General features: G+C 58.1%; 1 protein-coding gene across 1 annotated transcript; it reads right to left on the reverse strand.

Moving 5' to 3' along the window:
• Positions 1-10,699: 10,699 nt before the first annotated feature.
• GBX2 (gastrulation brain homeobox 2) lies at positions 10,700-13,957 on the reverse strand. Its single transcript, XM_025287376.2, has 2 exons — positions 12,903-13,957; positions 10,700-11,856 (listed from the first exon to the last, which is right to left on the reverse strand). Exons 1-2 carry the CDS (start codon positions 13,426-13,428, stop codon positions 11,333-11,335), a joined length of 1,050 nt encoding a protein of 349 aa, XP_025143161.1. The 5' UTR covers positions 13,429-13,957; the 3' UTR covers positions 10,700-11,332.
• Between the last annotated feature and the right edge of the window lie 6,595 nt (positions 13,958-20,552).

Genomic DNA, 20,552 nt, shown 5'->3' on the forward strand with positions numbered 1-20,552 from the left:
CCTCTTTCACTTTCATCAAGAGGCTCTTTAGTTTGTCTTCACTTTCTGCCATAAGGGTGGTATCATTTGCATATTGAGGTTATTGATATTTCTCCCGGCAATCTTGATTCCAGCTTGTGCTTCTTCCAGCCCAGCGTTTTTCATGATGTACTCTACATAGAAGTTAAATAAGCAGGGTGACAATATACAGCCTTGACATACTCCTTTTCCTATTTGGAACCAGTCTGTTGTTCCATGTCCAGTTCTAACTGTTGCTTCCTGACCTGCATATAGGTTTCTCAAGTGGCAGGTCAGGTGGTCTGGTATTCCCATCTCTTTCAGAATTTTCCACAGTTTATTGTGATCCACACAGTCGAAGGCTTTGGCATAGTCAATAAAGCAGAAATAGATGTTTTTCTGGAACTCTCTTGGTTTTTTGATGATCCAGCAGATGTTGGCAATTTGATCTGTGGCTCCTCTGCCTTTTCTAAAATCAGCTTGAACATCTGGAAGTTCACGGTTCACGTATTGCTGAAGCCTGGCTTGCAGAATTTTGAGCATTACTTTACTAGCGTGTGAGATGAGTGTAATTGTGCGATAGTTTGAGCATTCTTTGGCATTACCTTTCTTTGGGATTGGAATGAAAACTGACCTTTTCCAGTCCTGTGGCCACTGCCGAGTTTTCCAAATTTGCTTCCAAATTTTAAAGGGTAGGATGTGCTAAAATCCAAATGTGATACCATCGTTTTTCTTAGCTAACCTGATTCTAAATTCTATCTAACTAATCTGCTGCGTCTTCATTTCTTCTCGCTTTCTATACATACACTAAATGCTATAGCAGCTTTACCTTAAAAAACTCAGCTAATACATTAATACACATTCAGGCAATACGTTCTGACAAAGTTGCAGTTTATTTCTATATTTCAATAAATAAAAAAAATGACCAAAAGTAACTCCCCAGCCACATCCATCTGTTTATCTGTCTTCCAGAGGTACTCTAGAGTCATTTGGTAAGTTTTCAGATCATCCTTCTGGGATTCTGATTGGGAGTGCCTTGACGTCAGCAGTTAATTTGGAAAGCACGGACATCTTTAGCATCCCTGTCCTCTTGCCAGCCACACGCTGGCCTCCCATGGACTCCAGTCCCCTCTGACTTCTCTCAGCAGAGTTATAGGGAGAGGGCGAGAGGAGAGGAGGGAGGAGCTGGAACTCTCCCCATCTGGGCTGGATGGTCAGCTCCCTGTCTGACCCGGGGGCTGGAGGGAACGTGAGCTCATCTCACTAAATCATTATTTCAAGACCAAGACGGTCCAGCCAAGAGAGACAGTGTCGATATGAACATTACTGCAAGGATCACTGAAGCCATGGCAGCACTGAGGTGTTGGCAGATGGTGGGCTTCAAGGACTGAATGACATGAAAATCGTGGTCTCTGGTCTCACCAAGGACTTCGCTAAATATCTCCAATTTCGTCTGCAAACCCCTCCATTTCTTTGGTGACTGGGTAGTATCAGGGGAAAAGAATGATTATTATTAATGATTACTGTTATCATTCATTCATTCATTTTGAGGAAGCACTGGAAAAGCCCAAGAGGGGAGTAAGGTTGGCAGAGACCCCTCAAGAGCTCTGGGCTGCCAGAGTGGACCCCCATGAAGGTCTTGTGGCCCCAAGATACACAGAGCCTAAGGGATGGGACGCGGAACCACGGAAGCGCCAGGCGACCTCTGCAGAAGGAAGGTGACTTGGGAAGAGAAAACTCCCAGGAGTGGAACTGCCCACCTTCATTGTCAGCACTCAGCCTGGGTGCCTGGAGCGCTGAGATTCCGTGTGGCTGTCCCCACCGCGGTCGGCTGTGACTGCTGCGTGCAAGAGACCAGCATCACTCTCACAGCTGCAGAAGCAGACCCTGGAGCCCAGGGCACCCGAGCAGCAGAGGAACCAGCTGAGCCCTCGGGGCACTGAGCTGTAGGCAGCTGGTGATGCAAGCCGCGCTGGGGGCTGGAAGCAGCTCCACTGCAGGCCCTGGTCAATGTCTGCTCCTGGGGCAGCCTCCGCCCAGGTTCCTCTGCCCTGTGTGCCTTTCTTGCCCACACCAGCTGGGGACGAGGGTCTTGCCATGAGCTTCAGGGCACACTGGTCTCCCCGCACTGGAACAAGCTGTCTTTGCCTTTGGCACTGAGTGTCTAAGGGTGGGTGTTTCATCCAGGTGCCTGTCGGGTCCCCTGCCTAGGAGAAGTGTTCCTACCTAGGGACAGCTCCAGTCTCCTGGGGGCACCTTTGGCTGTCATTTAACTGGGTCGCATCTCTGACATTCGTGGGACAGTCCATACCACAAAGAACTATCCTGTAGCGGTGCCAGCCCCCCCGGGTAGAGATGCTCTGGCCTGTGGGTGGTGCTGGGGTAAGGAGAGGACAGCATTCAGAGATGCTCTTGGGAACTCAGGGTATCACTCTGGTTTACTCATGGTGATCCGAGGGTGGGCCACCACTGGACCGCAGAACTGCCTTCTGGAGGGAAAGCGTAATTAGAAGGAGGAATGGAAACCTCCTGACTTTACAAATGTGACTTTGCAAAATGAGGCAGGAAGACAAATTTGTCTTCACTATTATTCATGATGGAAAGTCCTTTGTAAATCCCAAATTAACAATTTCTCATTTAAAGATGGGCAATTATCATTCTTGTCTCCCAATTTATAGCTTTCAAAATCCTGAAGTATGAAAATTATTGGGGGAAAAAATTCCAGCCATGGTCATGGAAAATGAAAATCCACTTCAAAACTACTGATAAACATTTTTCAATGATCCGTTGTCTAAAGCCCCAAAGTAATCATTATATATGTGTACATGAAGTGACAGTTTTGGTAACACAAATATTCTGAATGATCACATGAAGGTCTGTGATATTTCTGCATGTGGGTGGCCGAGTGCCCCCAAGTTACTAGAAAATCAAACGTTAAGTGTGGCTGGATTTCACCCAACTTGGAGATTCTCTGATTAAAGAGGGCAACAACAATGCGTTTAAAAGCTTATCTTAGCTTTTACAGGGCTGGGGCTCCTGGCAGCTTTCTTCATCATCCCACCAGGCCCCTCTGGAGGGAGATGAGCGTCTCTGCCGAGGAGGAATTGTGCAAATATGAGGCATGATGAAGCCCCTTCTGAAACAAGACGTCACATTATTCGTGATCGACACAGCTGCTGAGACCTCCAATGTCGGGCTTTGTGCAGAACAACTAGAGCTGGACTCCTGCCTCCCCCCAGGCCCACCTCAGGGACCCCCGACTTCGGGTCTAAGTTGTCACCTAGCTGCCATCACAGCAGACCCCATCAGCTAGCATGTGCGGATCACTGAAGCCATTTGGTTTCATGGAGGAAGTCTGAGTTGAGACGGTCTTCGTGGTTGAAGAGGCACCTCCTGCCCCGGGTGGTCCCCAGCCCAGGCAGCTCTCTCCCTCCATGGACTTTGGGCTCCCTGAGGGCAGAAGGCGCCTGTGCAGGACCTTAACCTGTTTTGTCAAGTGAGTGAAGACAGAGCTGCTGATTCCAGGCCATCTCCACAAAGGACAGGATTGAACAGTGAATGGCCTTGGCCGTGGTGGGACTAACCTGGGTTGGGCAGGTGGAAGGGGGCTCACTGAGGTGCTTGAGGTCACCCAGCAGAGGGCAGCTGCAGAAGCAGACGTGTCCACGCACATTCTGGCTGGTTCTGCCTGGCCTTCAGCTGGGGAGCCTGCTTCTGTCCCAATAAAAATGGAAACAGAGGCTCATTGTGGCCAACCGTGTGCCATGCACTGCCCAGAGCCCTGAGCCCACATCAGGCCCTTGGTTCAGCCCCACTGATGCTGATGGGGAAACCGAGGTCGGAGAGTTAAACCTCCAAGGGTGGGAACCCAGGAGTTCAAAACTGTGCACTGAGGCCCCGGCGTGCTGCTGCGGTGGCCCTGCTGTTACCACGCACAGCATCTGTGCTTTATCATTAACCTCCCCAGACACCAAGACGTCCTGAAGTCTGGAGCCTTGGGCCAGGCCATCAGGTGAAGACACAACGGTTCAGATGTGGGGGTAGAGGAGGGCGTGGGGGGTGTGGGGAGAGTGGGGGATGGGGGCAGTAGGGGGTGGGAGGTTAGAGGGGAGGGGGTGGGGTACAGTCCATGGGATTCTCCAGGCCAGAATACTGGAGTGGGTAGCCTTTCCCTTCTCCAGGAGATCTTCCCAACCCAGGGATTGAACCCAGGTCTCCCTCATTGCAGGTGGATTCTTTACCAGCTGAGCCACCAGGGAAGCCCAAGAATTCTGGAGTGGGTAGCCTATCCCTTCTCCAGGGCATCTTCCCGACCCAGGAGTTGAACCTGTGTCTCCTGCTTTGCAGGCAGATTCTTAACCTACTGAGCTATCAGGGAAGCCTAAGGTAGCTAAGGATGTTACCATTAAGATCCGAGTCCCCTCCAGTGTTCTCTGTGATGCTCTGCACCCCTTCTCTGGAAGACCTACCCAACTTCATCCTTGTCAGATGATGGACTCTTTACTTGAAGAAAAAGGGAAACTCAAAAAGGGGGTCAGGCATCTCCAGCTCCGCCCCCTCAATCACCGCTTGTCCACCAACAAGAGTGCTGGAAGCTCTGTCTCCCCAACACTTGCCCATCACCAGCTTTCCTCAAAAGGCCAGTCCTTGCTCCTTGGCCTCTGACCCCTGACCCAGAGGGCTGGATGTGTGAGCCGCTGGCCTTGGCCTCAGGGCCCAAAGCTTTTGGAGACAGAGATCAGGTTTTTGAGTGATCCAGGCCCCATTTCAAGTGCCTCCCTGATGGGGCCACTCCCCCAGTCTGGCTGTTAGGTCTGCAGACTGGGAGGGTCCCCTGTGGTCCCCCAGGGTCGTGTGATGAGTGGGCAGGTTCAGCCCCAGGTGCAGGGGTCTGTCCTTCTGGTGCCCACGTGCACCCTAGGCCCCAGCTACCCTGCTGGCCCCGTGGGAGAGATGCTCAGGGGAAACTTCCATCCAGACCACCAGGCCCTGGTTTCTGACAGCCTGGCTGCACACCCCCACCCGCACTGGGCCGCAGGGAGGCCCCTCCAAGCTGGGCCGGGGGCAGCCGCTCTGGGTTTCCTTCCGCGGGGTGGCTGGGCCGAGCTTTGTCATTCAGAGCCAGGCCGCGCTCCCTCCCTGGGGTCAGGCGGCCACTTCCAAACCCCCAAGGCGCTCAGGGGGCTTCAGGGTCCCCGCTGAGCCAGGTGCGCGAGGGCGGAAGTCGGGCTGGGGAGGGGGAGAGGGGAACGTGCGGGGGTGAGGCAGCCGGAGCGCGGGCCGGGGTGGCGAGGGGCGGGCTTCAAGGGATCAGGTCGGTGTAATCCCATTTCGGCCTTTGTCATTCGGGCGGCCGCGGAGCCCGAGCCGGGGGGCCGGGCCCTTTAAGAGGGCGCGCGGCCACACCAGAGCGGGACAGCCTGACAAAGGCGCGGATCCAGTGGCGGGAAGTAGATGGGGGGGGGGGGGGGGCGGGGGTCGCCCAGCGTGACATCTGCCTCTCGGGCCGGACTCTGCCTCAGCCTTTGGCCAGGGACCCTAGGCTGCTATCCAGCCGCTGCCGCGCTTTGGGCGGGGGGCAACCCCCCAATTTCGAGCTCGGGACCCGGGAGCGCGTCCCTGCCAAGGTCGCTCGTGGGAGGGGGGGCGGCATCCTCGACCCCCTGACCGCCTCCCTGCCTCCTCGGGTCTATCCCGGCCTCCTTCCCCTCTCCCTCGAGGCCCAGGTCCTCCTCGGTCCCGCAGAGCAGCGTCTCCCCAGCGCCCCGGCGCCGCACCCGCCCCCCTCCCTTTTCCTCTGCCTGGCTCAGGGGGCGGCCGGCTCTGGGGCGGGGCTGCCCCAGGCGGTAGATGGCGGGTAGGCCAGGCCCCGAATTTGTACTGGGGGGGAGCTCCTGGCTGTAAGGGCGAGGGGGATGGACCTCGGGGTGGGGAGGGGAGCAGCCCAGACTCCAGACCCCGGGGCGGGGAGACCCCAGAGGCGGAGTTGGGGTGGGGGAAGGGTGACTGGCGGAGACCAGAAAGGGGGGCACTGCACTGTGGAGGTTGGAGGGAGAGTGCTGGAAGTGGGGAAGTGGGGAACCCAGACCAGCTCCGGGGGCCTCCGAGCTCCGGGGCGCAGGCCCAGCTTCTCCAGGTGGAAGATGCTGTGTGCCAGGCGCCTGGGACTGGCTCCACCAGGGGTGTCCGGCTCTTGGATACCTGAGATCCAGGATAACCAAGAGACCCGGCCAGGCCGAGTTAGACGTGAAAGGAAAACCACACACCCGCACACATATTAACACTCTTCCACGCTCACAGCCACCTGCATGCACATCCTGCCCATCACGCTGCTAACTCCGTGGGGAGGGCAGCCCTCGGCAGGGACCTCTGCATCTGAGTTGGCTGGCTGAGCGGGCAGCACCATGCGCCAGCTGGAAGGGCGGCATTCCTTGGTCTGGTGGAGCAGCCAGACTGGGCCTTGATCCCCGTGGGCACCGAGCCCCCGAGGGCTTCCAGAGTTTCAGGGCTGTCCCCTCCTGGCAGCGCAGAGCCGTCCATGGGAGCTGTGCGCACCCCCGCCTCCATGGGAGCAGACCCGTCCACAGGGCTGGCAGCAGACCCTGGGCCCAGGTACCCTAGTCGGAAGCTGATTGAGCGACCTGTGCTCCCTGACCTTGCCCCAAACCCAGAGAGGGCAGAAGTCTGCTCAGGTCTTTCACTTCTGAACTGTTGAAATAGGCAATCAATTTTTATGATGTGATTTATAATTTATGCAGGTTGTCTTCATACATATGGTGTTGCTTTTGTGTGTCGGAGTTTCAAGCGCTTTATTACTCTGACGGTGTGATTTGCATTCACGTTTGGTTACCAAGATCATATTTCTCCTGTTTACAACATAAGGGCCCAAAATGAAGATTAATGCCACCTCCCTTTGCCCAGGCACCTCCTTCCTGGTAGACCCCAGACCTTGGCTCCCCGCAAGACCCCAGAGCCTGGCATTCAGCTTTGGCAGAACAAGTCCCTGCTGTGCCCTGCCTGTCTGGGAAGGGTTGGCACATCAGAGGGTCCAAGCAGACCTCCTGCTCCAGTCATGAGTGCCTGGGCAGAGGCCTGGGGTCTCCCAGGACAGAAATAGAGGTGTGTACACAAGAGCATCCTCTCCAGGGAGGCCACAGCTGTGCTAGCAGGGGTGTCAGCAGGCCACTAGGCTGTGTGGGTCACCCAAGATTGACACTGCCACCAAGGCCACGGAATGCACGGGGCTCCAACCACTCAAGACCCCCCCGCCCCGCTCAGGACTTCCACACAGAGCTGAGAAGGCCCTGAGGCAAGAATCAGGTGGCGACCAGATCCCAAGGCTGCCAGAGTGTCCCTGATGGCTTCTTACTCACCAAAGTCTTCTGCCAAGGGGGGACGGAGAGTGTCTCCGCGTGGGACAGGCCTGGGGACAGAAGAAGCAGCCGCAGAAGCCCGCGCCAGGCTTGCCAGACACAGTTGCAACGATTAAGTCAATTAAGCTCGAACAAACAGATGCAAGAAGGAGCAGGCGCTGACGACCCCAAGAGGAAGGGCATCTTGGAATGCAGGCACTTGCAGCAGCTACACGCCTAGTGTGGCCAGGCCAGCACATGGACAGTCAGGACCTCTGGACAGTCCAGCCAGGCAAACATGCCCTCCAGAGGCCTGGGAGGCCTCCCCACCCCACCCCAGCTCACCCCCTTTCGCTGAAAAGGCCCTGCCAAAGAACCACCCTGGGCCTGAGGACTGGAGGGGAAAACTGGGCACCGAAGCCTGTGCTGAGTCTCCAAAGTTCCAGCAAGGGCTGGGGTTGGGAAAATCCAGGCACTGGTGGCCCAAGGCGCTGACTCCCCAGGCCCTGCGGGGAGCATGGGGGAGGAGGTTATTTGAGGCCCGAGACCAATCTAAGAGGGCCCTGCCCCCGGAAAGTAGAGATTTGACTTCAGGTTTTCAAAGTACCCTCGGTTCTCCAAAGGCCAGGGGTACCCACTTCTCTGAGGGACTAGGGCTGGGGTTCATCCCATTTGGTGTCTCTTACTGCAGCACCCCCCACCCTCACTTCAGACCCCTGCCCCGGCTGGTGGACCCAGGGTGCAGACAGCCCCCAGGAGCCCTAGCGCAGGGAGGGGGGGGGTCGCAGGTCCGCGGCGCTCCCAAGCGTAATTATTTGATCTGCAGATGTAAGTGGAATTTATTGTAACAACAAATATAGTGATGTCAAAACCCAACCTTGGATTAAAGCCGGCAGCCAAAGGGGAAGTGTATTAATTTCCAACAGCATCTCAGGCCAGAGCCTATTAGAACAAGCTATTCTTCAGGCCCCCCCATCAGAATTAATCATTGGGAGTTAATTTGAAGCTCAGACAAGTTGCTGTTAATTTAGTGCAGGGAGGACGGGATGGAATAAAAAGCGGAGGTGCTGGCCGAGCCTCGTGGGTCTCATTAATCAGCCAGCTGAGACGGCCTGGCTTGATTACAATTTGCAAAAAAATTCATTAGGGCCTGGGCGATTGACAATTTTTCTCTCTGCCTGTGATGTGACTCATTAGGCAGCCAAATGAAAGCCATGATGACGGCCATGATGACAGCGGCCATCAAGCCCTGCTTGTTTATCTTCCTCCCCTCGGCCTGTCTCGGGGGTCTGGGCCTCCTCTGGCTGGGCTCGCAGGGGGCACCCAGAGTCCTGGGGTCGGAGAGGAGGGGGCACCCAGCCCAGAGAGGGCAGGGGGCAACCTGGCAGTGGTGCCACGTCTGCAAAGCTGGGGTACCCCCGGGCCCTCTTTGTATGTAGGGCTCCCTGAAGGTGCCCCCCAATTCCTAGAGAACGTCACTTCCCCCTCAGGTGTGTGAAGCCAACCCCAGTGGCTCCCTCCCTTCTTGTCTCCCATCCCCACCATGAGCTTTTGGGAAAGGTAGACAGGGGTGTCACACCTGTTATGGTGGAAAGGTGTATGGAGGGGAGTGCCCTGCTCTCAACACCCAGGGTTTCTTCCCCAGAGTGCCAGGGGGAGATATCCCTGCCCTCAGGGCCGGGAATCTAGGCCATTGGCCACAGTTGTTCCAGGGGCACATATGCGGCCGGGAACGGACCGGCCCGGGTGCGCGGGGTGGGGATGGCGTGTCCCCAGAGGCCTCCACGTCTCCAGAGGCCTCCATTGCAGCGGCAGCGGCCTGGGGCCTGGAGGGCCTCTCCGAGGACATGACGCCAACAGGACACCCGGGCAGCCGGCGCTTCGGCGGGAGCGGCCGGGCCTAGCGGACCCCATGTGGGGCGGGGAGCAGCCGAGGCGCACCCCTCCACCACAGGCGCAGGGCGCTGGCTAGGGGCAGCCAGGCGCCCCCACGGCTCTGTGAGCCTCGAAGAGCGGACTGAGGCCCTCGGAGAACGGCCACTCCACATCACCGCGCTCAGAAACCATGCCGGGGCCAATTTCTGTCCCTGAAATCTTGGGGACGCGGAGGGAATCGGGGTCTCGCCCTGCGCCTGAACTTCGGGCTGACACTGGGGTCCCCAGTGCCCCTCCGCCGCGGAAAGGTGACGGGTTGAAGGCCGTAAAAATTAAGTCAATATTCGTATTGATCCAGGGCTATAGGTTTCGCTTCTTGGGCTGAGAACGGCGGTGAGCTCGGCGCCCGGCGGCTTCTCAAACCCGCTCTCCGGCCTCCACTCGGGAGGCTGAGGCTGGCGAAGCCACGGCTTCTCTTCTCTCCCCTGGCGGTTGGTTCGGTGGCCGCGAGGGCTCGGTGACCGCGCTCGCCCGCTCCGAACCCCTGGGTCACCTCTGGCCTATCCGCGGCCTTCTCCGGAGGGGCCCGACCGCTCGCGTCCGGACGGACGCTTCGGGTCGGAAAAGGGGCCGCGCGCGGAACGGGCCGGGCTTGGGGGCGCGGTCCGCGGTGCTGGAGTGGGCCCAGGGTTCCCTCCCGCTCCTCCCGCGCCCGGCGGGCCGCATCCCACCCCCGAGGCGGGGAGGTGCCCGGGGCTCACCCCCCACCGCGGGCCGGTCCCCCCTTCCCACAACTGGCCGGCGTTCCTCGGGGTGGGGCGGTGGTCGGGTCCCGCCCCCTCCGACCCCGCCCGGAGAGGGAGGCGCCGGCCCGCGGGCGCCCGCAGCCCGCCTCCGCCTCCCAGCCCGGCGCTGCCCGGAAGCCGGCTCCGCTAGCTGGGTTTCTGCCCCCGTCCGGAAGATCGCGCCCCGAACCCGAACTCTGGGCGCTCCGCTTCTTTTCAGGTCGGGGGATGCTTGGAGGGAAACGCGTCCCCTCCCCCGGCGGTCGTCGATTTAGGGAATGAAGACTTTATGCAAAGCCACCCATATCCGCACTCACTGACCCTCCTCCGGCGCCCCTCTCCTCCTCTGGCCAAAGTTTGCCAGCTTCCCAGATACTGGTTAGGCTGAACAGAAGGGAAGAGGTTAGATGTCTAAGGTGGAAATTAGGTTTTCTCGAATTGGTAACCCAGTTGGAGCTATTGCTCTATTTAAAACCTGGTGAGCTGCTGGATGGCTCTGGTCCTTCCAGCTTGAGGAGGCCCCGGACAGGGGGTGTTTATGCGGTGCTGGTCTCAGACCAGCTGCTCGGCCACTGCGGGCAGGAGGGTCCCTCTATAAACAGTCAAATCTGGACATACTTATGAGACCCAAGAATTGGTCTTTTTTCTCTCTTTCTTGCTCCTTTTTTTTTTTATTCACAAGACTGAGATTGTTTTAATGTCATAACTTATAGGAAAAATAAACTACATTGAAATAAATTAAACACAACGGAGACGTGCTTCAGACAGGGCTCATAGGATATGCAACCCCAGGAAAGAAAGCCAGGCAAAAACCAAAGCAAAGCGAATTTCCAGGCTGCACCCCCAAAACGTCTGCTTCTCAGTCAACTAAAAAAGCCAGAATAGAAACAAAAATAAATGGTGACCGTGTTTGTTCTTGCACATGATGTTTACCTTTGGAAAAGTGTGGAAAGGTGGCTGCTGTGCGTGGCAAGTTGCAGCGGAGGCTTTGTTTTCTTCGGGGAATGTAGGTGGAGGAGATTACTGGGCAGTTTGGTCCTATAACTTTCAAAATACGGCAGCTGAGATCCAATCTATATAGATATCTATGTACAAAGTAGGATAGTATAATAAATATTTAGTGTGTCTTCCAGGTGTAGCTGTAGCTCCTTCAAAAGCAGTCTTTCAAGCTCGTTAATGGATATACTCTCAATTTGCTTGGGATGTCCAAAGTTGGGGGGTGACTCTGAGTTTTGCTTCAGTCATGGTGGAGCCCACCATGGGTTCCCTCCCCAAAGCTGCGGCTTCTCCACGGTGGTCCAGGCCGAGGCTCGCCCTGGGCCCTCAGGGCCGGGCCTGCTCCAGCTGCTGATGCTGACTTCTGATAGCGAACCTGCTGACGTGGACGGGTATGGGGACGACGATCTTGGGGTTCCTGGAGGGCTCCCCTGTCTTGGAATTGGCATTGCCCGCCTTCACCCGTTTCCACTTGGCCCGGCGGTTCTGGAACCAGATTTTCACCTGCACCTCGCTGAGTTTGAGGGCATGCGCGATCTGCGAGCGCTCGGTCAGCGAGAGGTACTTTTTGCAGTGGAACTCCTTCTCCAGCTCCAGGAGCTGCTCGCTGGTGAAGGCAGTCCGCCGCCGCCGGTTCTTGCCCGTGGACGTGGTGCTGCCCGCGGCGCCGCCACTCGGCGGGGTTTCCTCCAGCGCGTGGCCGGGGTCTTCCTCCTTGTGAGCCGCCTGGCCAGTCAGATTGTCATCCGAGCTGTAGTCCAGATCGCTCTCTAGCGAGAAGCTCTCCTCCTTGCCCTTCGGGTCGTCTTCCACCTTTGACTCGTCTTTCCCTTGCCCTCTGACAGCCCCAACTGAAAGCAAAACCAAACGGCGTTTTATTACATTTCGCACACTGGCCTTCCTTCCCCGTTCCCACCGTCACTCGGGCATTCCCCCCCCCCCCCTCCCGCAACTCCCCCCTTAGCGGATTGTCTTTCTATGACATTAACACATTGTGATTTCCTGGCCTTTGAGGGGTAGAGAGGGGAGGGGAGGCGTGAGAAAGCTCAGGGGAGAGGAGGCGACAGTACAGGCGACGGCCCTTTGCCCAGAACCATCACTCAAGGGGCCGCCGGGCCTCCTCCGCACCCTCCCAGTCTCCTGCAGCTTAATGCAGAAGTTAGCAGGCGGCAAGAGGCCCGAGAGAGCGTCCTCTTTGTCCCCGGGGAGGGGGCTGGATGAGGGCTAAGGGGGAGTTCACCATTTATCCTGCCTCTCCCCTCTCCACCCACTCCTCACCCAGCCTGAAAATTCTGTGAACTTCAATTTCATCGCACCCAGAGCCGGGGGGCGCAGGGAGGTGCAGACCCCAGCCAGTGTCGGGTTTGGGGTCAAAGAGAAGTTTCGTAGCCTCAGGAGAAGTTCCCACCAGACACCCCAGCACACTCACGCCGTTCCCCCAGGCAAGCGACAAGCCCGGAAAAGGGGGTTAATAGGTCTGGGCGCCCTCAGGCACACGCACTGCAGAGATGCGCAGCCCAACCCTCTTGCCCTCGAGGCTGAAACCCACCCGGGACCCCAGGTCACAGCGCCGGGGTCTGGGCGGCGTGCAAGACTCCGCCAAACTCGCCGGCGGAGAGATTTGCGGCTCCGCGCAGAAGCTGGCCACGGGGCGCTAAATGCACGCCCCCCTTACTCGCCCCCCCCCAACCTCCCCACTCATTGCGTGGCTCTAAAAGACCACCCCCCGTCCCCGCGGAGGCCCCTCTGGCGCAGCTTGGCCGCATCTTCCCGCTCCTCTGGCCGGGGGAGGCGGGGGCGGGGGTCCCACGGGGGCATAGCCCCATACCCTCGGTCCCCCGAGGGAACCCGGAGCTGGCGCGCCCCCGCGCCCGGGTCGCGCGCGCCGCCGACTCACCGAGCGACGCCTGCACAGCCTCGGCCGCGGAGAAGGCCAGCAGTGAGCCCTCCTTGGCCAAGAAGCCTTTGCCGTCCTCCGCGTCGGCTTGCAGCGCCTCCGGCTTGTCGAAGTTGCTGCCGCCGCCGGGCAGCTGCTGCGGCGCGAACTTCCGGGCGGCGGCCGCCTCCTGGTGCTGGGGGGACGCCGAGAAGCCGCCTGGCAGCGTGGCCATGAGCGTGGAGGTGAGCGCCATGCCCTGGGCCAAGCTGGAGCAGAAGCCGGTGGGCAGGCTGGGGATCTGGTGGTGCGGATGCGCGGGCGGCAGCGCCGGCTGCAGCGCGGCCTGGGGGAGCGCGGGCGGCGGCGGCGGCGGCGGCGGCAGCACCACCGGCCGGTAGGGCATGAACATGGGGTAGCCGGTGTAGACGAAATGGCCAGGGCTGGGCTGCGGCGGGCTGCCGATCAGCGAGTCTATGCTGAAGGCGGTGCTACTCCCCAGCGGGCGCTGCATCATCATCAGCGACGGCGGGAACGCTGCGCTCATAGACGCGCTCGGGAGAGGCCCGCGAGAGGCGAAACGTCCCCGCGCCGCGCCGCCGCCGGGAAGCCCCCCGGGCGCCCGGAGCGCAGCTTGGAGTCACGAGCAGGGGCCAAGCAGGACCCGGAGAGCAGGTGCCCACCTCCCCCGTCAGTCCTGGGCCCTCTGCATGCCGCTGGCAGGCGCGAGTGCGGGCGGTGAGCGGGGGTGAGGCCGTGCGCCCTGGAGTGGAGCGGGCGCCCGGGCCCTCCCCGCGAGGGCTTTCTCCGGAGCTGCTGCCCGCCGTGGGCCCCGCGTCCGGAGCCCTGGCGCGTAGCTCCTGCGGCCCTCGGCCCGGGCCCGCAGCCGTCGGCGCGTCCGTCTGTCTGGCCGGCTGTCGGTCGCCTCCGGCTAGCCGCTAGGGGAACGCGCGCGAAGCCGGCGCACTTGTCCTCCGCGGGCGCCGCCAGCACCTTTAAATCGCGCTCTTCTTTCTCATTCACATTTTGCCTGCTGCCCGGCCAGGCTCCGCTCACGTGGGGCCTGGAGCCGCCGCCGATTGGCTGCCACCAGGAGTGGGCGGGGCGAAGACGGGACTCCGCCCCTTCCACTGGGACTGGCCGCGAGCTGGCTGTGGGCGCAGCCAGCGCAGCGCGCGGGCCCGCGAACCGGAGCGTGTGCGCCCGGCCGGCTCCGCGCAAACTTGAAAGGGGCGATTGGCACCTCTGAAGCTCGAAACTCGGGTCTAGGCGGCATCATCCGGGGGGGGTCCTCCGAGGGTAGCATTCCGGGCTAAACCACAGGTTATTTTCTTTCTTTTATACATGCAAGGGAAGGAAACCTGCTGGGTGCTGCTGCTGCTGCTGCGCCCGGGGTTCGGGCGAGGTTCCCGGAGTTGGGGGCGAGGCCCTTGCCCTTTCAGGTCCGCCCCCTAGGGCGCCTGCCCGGGAGCTGGCAACCCTTTGCCCGCTGCGGGGAACCCTCCAGGTTTCTCACAGCGCCCCGGCATCCCCAGCGGCGCGGGGAGGTGGCCGGTTCCCCCATCCCGAGCCGGGCCCGCCCGCGAGCGATCCCTTCTCATTTTTCATGACATTCTTAATCATCGCACCTATTTACACACTTTGCCGGCGCGCACCAAAATAACAGCCACGATAATTATGATAATAAAGCGAGTCCTTTATCTGCTCCATCCTCGGGGAGGAAGGGGGGAGTTGCTGCGCAGCCGGATTGTATAACGTGAGATTATCCTGATGAAAGCTTTATGATGTTTGCTCAAATAAAAGCTGCGTTTTGTAAATAGGCGCTAATTAAGCACGTTGAGAACGGAGGGAGCGCTCACCCCGGCGCCACCGCCCGGTTTCCAGCGCGAGGACTCGAGGGCGCGTGGTTCCCCTCTGCCTACTGCAGGATGGAGCCCGTTCCCTCAGGATGATTTCCCTGTCTCGACAATGGTAAAAAAAAAAAAAAAAAAAAAATCAAAACCCAGAATTTGGGAGTAAGGGAATTGGCGGAGAGGGAGTGGGTGCCAGGAAAGTTCTTATCCCCTTCAGCATGGTAAAAACACAAACTTTCAGCTCTTGTGTTCCGTTTTAAAATGTAATCGTTTCGTGGCAAGGGTAAAAGGTGCAAAGCGCACCAGCGCGCGCGGGGCTTCCACTCGCCTCCAGGGCCTCAGCTCTTACTTCCCGGGTCTAAACGTTTGCCCGAAACGGCCGACAGGCCCCGGACCCCGGGAGGAGAGGAGAGAAGGGCATTGTTACGCCGGTCATTAAAAATCAGCTCACGCCAAGGAGCTAGTGGTTGGGGAGTTGGCCCGTGTTGGACGTGTGTTATGTATCACTTACAAGCACATTTAATTGGGAGATAAAGATAAATCGATCTTTATGAATTTATCGACCCGATTCTTTGACGCTCTCTTTTTCGCTCTTCTTTCTCGGCTTTAACCTGAAGGCCCCTCGGGGGGACGTCTTAATTCCGGGCCACCATCTCAGCCGGGAGTCTGGTCGGGGACCCGCTGCCCACCCAAGGGACCCTGAAGGAGCGAGGGGAGGGTGCCTCCTCAGCGTCCCGGAGTGCTGAGAAAACTCGCTGGCCCCTTTGCCTGCCGCGCTTCTCCTCGCCCCCGCCCCCCGCCCCACCACCACCCGGACAAAGACGTCTCCGGCGCGTTTCCCCACTCCAGGCCGCAGTAATAGATGGCTCCGGCAGCAGGCGACTTGAAAGGAATTCATTAGGACGCTGCCTGTACTGCCTCACTCCCTTCACGCCCAGACCCCGAGGTGGCTTAGGCGGAGCGAGGGAAAATGAATTCCCGTTGGGATGGAGGCACGGGGAAGGAGGCGTGTGTAGGCTCTGTAAGCACGTCCTTTCTTCACTCCTGCAAAAGAACCAGAAGAAAAGAAAAAAAGAAAAAATCGAAGCCCAGGGCAAAAGGCTGCTTTCTTTATGAGCATAATAAATACTGCCTCTCATTATGAGATACTTAACAGACACACCGTCTTGGGAACGGTTACCTTGTTTTCTGAATACTAAGGGGAAAAAACGCGCGGACTGCTTGCTTGTTTTACGTTGATACAGCCGGGTCCCTTCGCTGCTTGACACTGGCATGTCTGTATAAGCTGTTGCTCATTTTAACAAATTTGCCATCCACTTTCCTCTTTTGGCATAAAAACGTTCTTCTATGGACTTCCGTCTTTTGATTGCCCTCTGAGAGACAGAGGTGCCTTTGATTATTTTGGTGATCATTCTGCCTTTAAAGTTCAGCAAGAAGATTTAGGTCTGTTGAATTATAACTCCACTTGAAACAATTTGATGGTGTATTATTTGCCTCCATAAATTGCCGTGGAAAGTATTGACTATAGGGGTTATAATACTAATCTCCTTTTATTAGTGAGTTCAGAGAAGTCTCATCGATATGAATTTTTATTTACTCGTGTGCTTTTTCTGGAATGCAATGCAGCCATATTTTCTCATCTAATGCTTAACTGCTTAGAAAACGACTGTTGGCGTCATAAAAGGATCCCTGTGTTTCGCCGTGATTAACAAGATTCATTCGGGGCACCTCAGCAACCTACAAAGCGTTCAGAGCACGGCGACAGTGGATAATAAAAGCCTTTAGAGTTTTTCCTCCGTTCCGTGGAGAGATTTATGAGCAACGAGAGACAGGTACATGGCTTAGCCATCCTTCGGATTCCGATCTGCCTTGCTGGCGACTGCCTCAAACTGCAGCGCCCTCGGTAATTCAGCGGCCCAGGCTGCGCGGGAAAACCGTCCGGCACACATCTTTGCAACTTTCCTGTAAGAGTCCCTCCTCCGCCCCCGCCCCACTTCTCCTATGAGGAAGACCCAAAGATGCAGCCGTAGGGCGATCCGGGTCCTCCAACTCCAGTGAACTTCGGCGAACTTCTTTTCCCGGGGAACCTCCCGCCCGCCGGGATGAAGTTGGCCCAGCCCCTGGACACTTTCCTCGGCCTGTGCCAGGCTGGTGTCAAGACCGTATTAGGCCACTTAAAACATCAGACGTCAGTAAATGTGACGGTAATTAAGCTGTCGCCACGCTTCGGGGCTGGTCCAGTCAGCTTTTGCACGCAGGTGTATGGATGGAGCCTGAGTATAACATGGTCAGTGCACAAGTGAATGAATATTCATGCCGCTGACTCGCGGTGGCCTGCCGAGTCCAGCCCGGAGGAGGAAGCACCGCGAACCGCCGCGCTGCCACGCTGCCGCCAGGGTCGAGGTCGCGGGTGGTCGTGGAGAGAAGGCAGTGGGAGCCCCGGGTCTCCGAGGGAGCCGAGAAGCCCGCGGGCCTGGCGGGTAGGGCGCTCCCGCCCGGCGCCCAGTCCCAGCCTACAGGCCGGTTTCTCGGGCAACCACGTTGTTTTTATTTATAGGGACTTTGAGTGGCCTGATCGTTTGGTCATTGCCGCAGCCCTTGCTCCTGGCAATAGTTGGGAAATAGCTTGGGATGGGTTTTATTTATGGAAGGGCAATTGGGATTCACACCCAGCTAACCCAGAACAGTCCCTCCCAAGCCCAAGACGAACTTACAAAGGGGTGCTTGTGTAAAATTCCCCATCAGACACACCAATTTGCAAGTAGCAGAAAGCATTGAAGCCTCATCTTTTTTAACTATTTTATTCAGCCTTTTTTTTTTTTTTTTTTTAATCTGAAAGCCCAAAATAGACTCCATGTGGTTCTAAGTGAAGTCAGCCCTTGGCTGGCTTTGAAATAGCTCCTGCAATTATGTAAAAGAGCCATTCACCAACAGGACGGAATTAAAAGGGATCTCGCCTGCTTCCCTTTCATTGCCAACCTCTCATGTTTGGCTTTTCAAAGCACTTCCAACACGATGTCTTTCTCCAGGACAAAAGGCAGAACAAAAAAAGTCCCCAAACTTGTAAATTGAACGTCAAGGGAACTTTAAACAATTTAAAGCCCATAAATAATGATAAAGGGGACTGGCAAAAAAGGCAAACCCATTCAATTAATAGAGTTTCCCAAGCAAAGATCAAGTGGTTTATAAAATAAAAGTCTTTGGTTTCATTATTCTGCTCCTTGGCCCTGCAGAAAGCAGGACGGATTTTTTTTTTCTTCCCAAGCGCCCTGAAGAAGAAACACTTTACAGGACCGAGTGTGCATTCTTAGGTAGAAAGTTTTGCTTTGTGTCCCCCACCTTCAAAATTGCAGAAACAAAACCACCAACCAGAAACGTGAAGACTTTTTTTTTTTTTTTGCATATCCTTGGAAGAGTTGGAAATTGTTCCCCATGGCCCTGCAGGCGGGGAAACCTGACCCTCACACCTGCGCCGCCCTTCCCACCCCAGCGCAGAGTAACTCAGGGAGCCACAGCCGCGTGGCCCTCGAGCCGAGCCCGGGTGGGATCTGGGGACCAGGGTTGGGTGGGTGGGGGGCTCCTGCGCCCCCCGGGAGCTCCGGGGCTGCGGGCAAGGACGCGCCAACGGCGCATCTGGGCGCAGGCTGCGAATGCCTGGAGATCCAGGTTTCTCGCACCCCACGTTGGCCTAGGTTCCTGAGCCAGGGTCTCGGCGTCCAAGGGCGCAGGCAGGAGTCCGGGTTCCTTTTCGGAAGAGCCCTGAAGGTTGGCGTGGGAATCTCATGACCACCGAGGGGGTAATGGATTGCCTGCCACGCTGTCCCTGGAAGCCCCGCGCCGGCGCATCTCCGTGGAAGCACCCAGGCCGGCGCAAAGGGGCTCCTCGGCGGGCACTGAGCCCGGCCGGCCTGGGGTTCCATGCTCTGAGGACGAAGCATCGGGCGGAGGCCGGCTCGGGAGCCGGCCCGAGGGCGGTAGTGGCTGGACAGAGCCTGGGGAGCCGGCCTGGTTGCACCGGGGTTGGGGGGCGGTAGGGGGCGGGGGGAGTAGAGCGCGCTTGGGTTCCCCGGGGGCTGGCTCCCGCCGAGGCCGTCCTGAACCCCAGGCCTGGGATCGCCGCGAAGGCAGGAGCAGGCCGCGCGGCACTTCTCACCTGCCTTCATGTCCACGCAGCCGCCCCCTCGGATCCGCGAGGCCCCACCTTTCGGGGACTTCAAACGCGCCCCGCCACCCAGCGCCGGACTTTTCATCTCCCCGCACAGGGGGGGCATTGTTTGCGGGGACTTCACAGAGATGCTAATCCATCGGTCGCAGAGCCAGTGGCCCAGGGAGGCGGGCAGAGGGCACCGAGGGGTGAGAAGGTGCGCCAGCCTGGGTTGGGAGCCGCCGGACGGGCACCCCTCCCGGAATGCCAGGGTCAGCTGCTGTCCGCCTCCCGTCCCATCTCCGCCCTCCCGCCTTGTCCTGGCAGCGGCGGACACACAGTGACAGGCCTGGGCCGGCCGCAGCCAGCGTCCAGTTGATGCTCAAGAGGGAAGCAACCGATGGCCGGCGTACCCTCCACTTCCAGCGCTCCAGGGGAGACAGTGTGTCCAGGGAGACCCAGTCCAGGGACTCCGGACTGGAGTCTCTGGGGCCTCCCGGGCCTCCCAAACTGGGGCCTCAGCTGCCACCCCTCGAGGGCCCTGACTCCCTGCAGGGGTGTTGCCTTTTAAAGGGGACGAGGTTTATCTAGAGTTCATCCACTTAACCCTTTGGAAACCGCATTGCAGGGAGCAAGGGAGTGTTTGGATCAACCGCCAACCACATCAAGGGCGCTGCTCCAACTTCAGCTTCTACAGGGACCGAAGGAAAACCGGGGATGCTCCCAGGCAGAACTCGTCTCTCCTTTTCTGCAGGGATATTTGCAAAGCAGGGATGCGTTTCCTCCGCTTGCCTCCCCCTTCGATTAAGGAACTGTGACCCAGAAAGGCTGTCACAGGACAGGGCAGGGCACTGGCTGTTAACAGAGGGGAGGGATGTTGGCTTAATGGGGAGGGAGACTCAGCACGGCCTCTGCCCCTCCCAGTGAATCCCTCCCTTGGATTTCCGGGGTGGGGGGAGAGGTCATTGTAAAAAGTCTGCTTATCAATAAGCTCATCTTGGAACCTCAAGGGTAGGTACGTCTGTAACTGACCCACCCAGCTCCGCTGAGGTTTTCCCCAAGGGCAGCTCTGACTCTTCAAGGTCTGTCTTGTATGACCGAGGTTTCCCATGGGAGGACAGGAGAGGGTGTGGGCTGATGGGGGCGTGGAGAGCTGTTTGATTATAATCAACCGTTAAATGCAGATAATGCAGTAGATGCGGCAGCCCTCTGAAAAGGTAAGCAGGAACACCTCACTGGCAGTAGGGCACCTGACTCACAGGGCCAGGAAGCAAGAGGGCTTAGCCCCTGCATCGCTGGAGGAGAAGCCCAGTGTGGATCCTGGACTCGCGAGGGAGGGAGGGACTTGGAAGCCACCAAGAACCAGCACCTATGAGGATGGCAGTCCATGGAGGTGGGCCACAGGACTCAACTCCACCCCCACCCCACCCACCCCCACCCCTCAGACTCTTGAACCCTCACTTTCCTGGGCTCCTTTGCTCATCGACCTGAGGGTGGGTGTAAGTCATGGGCCCCAAGAGGGTGGGCCAGTTTCCTGGTCATCTGCGTTTGTCAGGCTGGGACACGCCTGCACTGTTTCCTGGTTCAAACACACACACACACACACTGTCCTCATCACACACGTACACATACGCACGCACACACACACACACTGTCCTCATGGTGCACACACAC

The sequence above is a fragment of the Bubalus bubalis genome, chromosome 6, assembly GCF_019923935.1.
Source record: "Bubalus bubalis isolate 160015118507 breed Murrah chromosome 6, NDDB_SH_1, whole genome shotgun sequence".
In the NCBI taxonomy this organism is placed as follows: Eukaryota; Metazoa; Chordata; class Mammalia; order Artiodactyla; family Bovidae; genus Bubalus; species Bubalus bubalis.

What these genes read in the sequence shown, in the direction of transcription:
- GBX2 (XM_025287376.2), bottom strand. Translation starts at nt 13,428, where the DNA reads ATGAGCGCAGCGTTCCCGCCGTCGCTGATGATGATGCAGCGCCCGCTG. An exon ending in GGCTGTGCAGGCGTCGCTCG is followed by an intron (nt 11,857 to 12,902) that starts GTGAGTCGGCGG and finishes TTTTGCTTTCAG; the next exon opens with TTGGGGCTGTCAGAGGGCAA.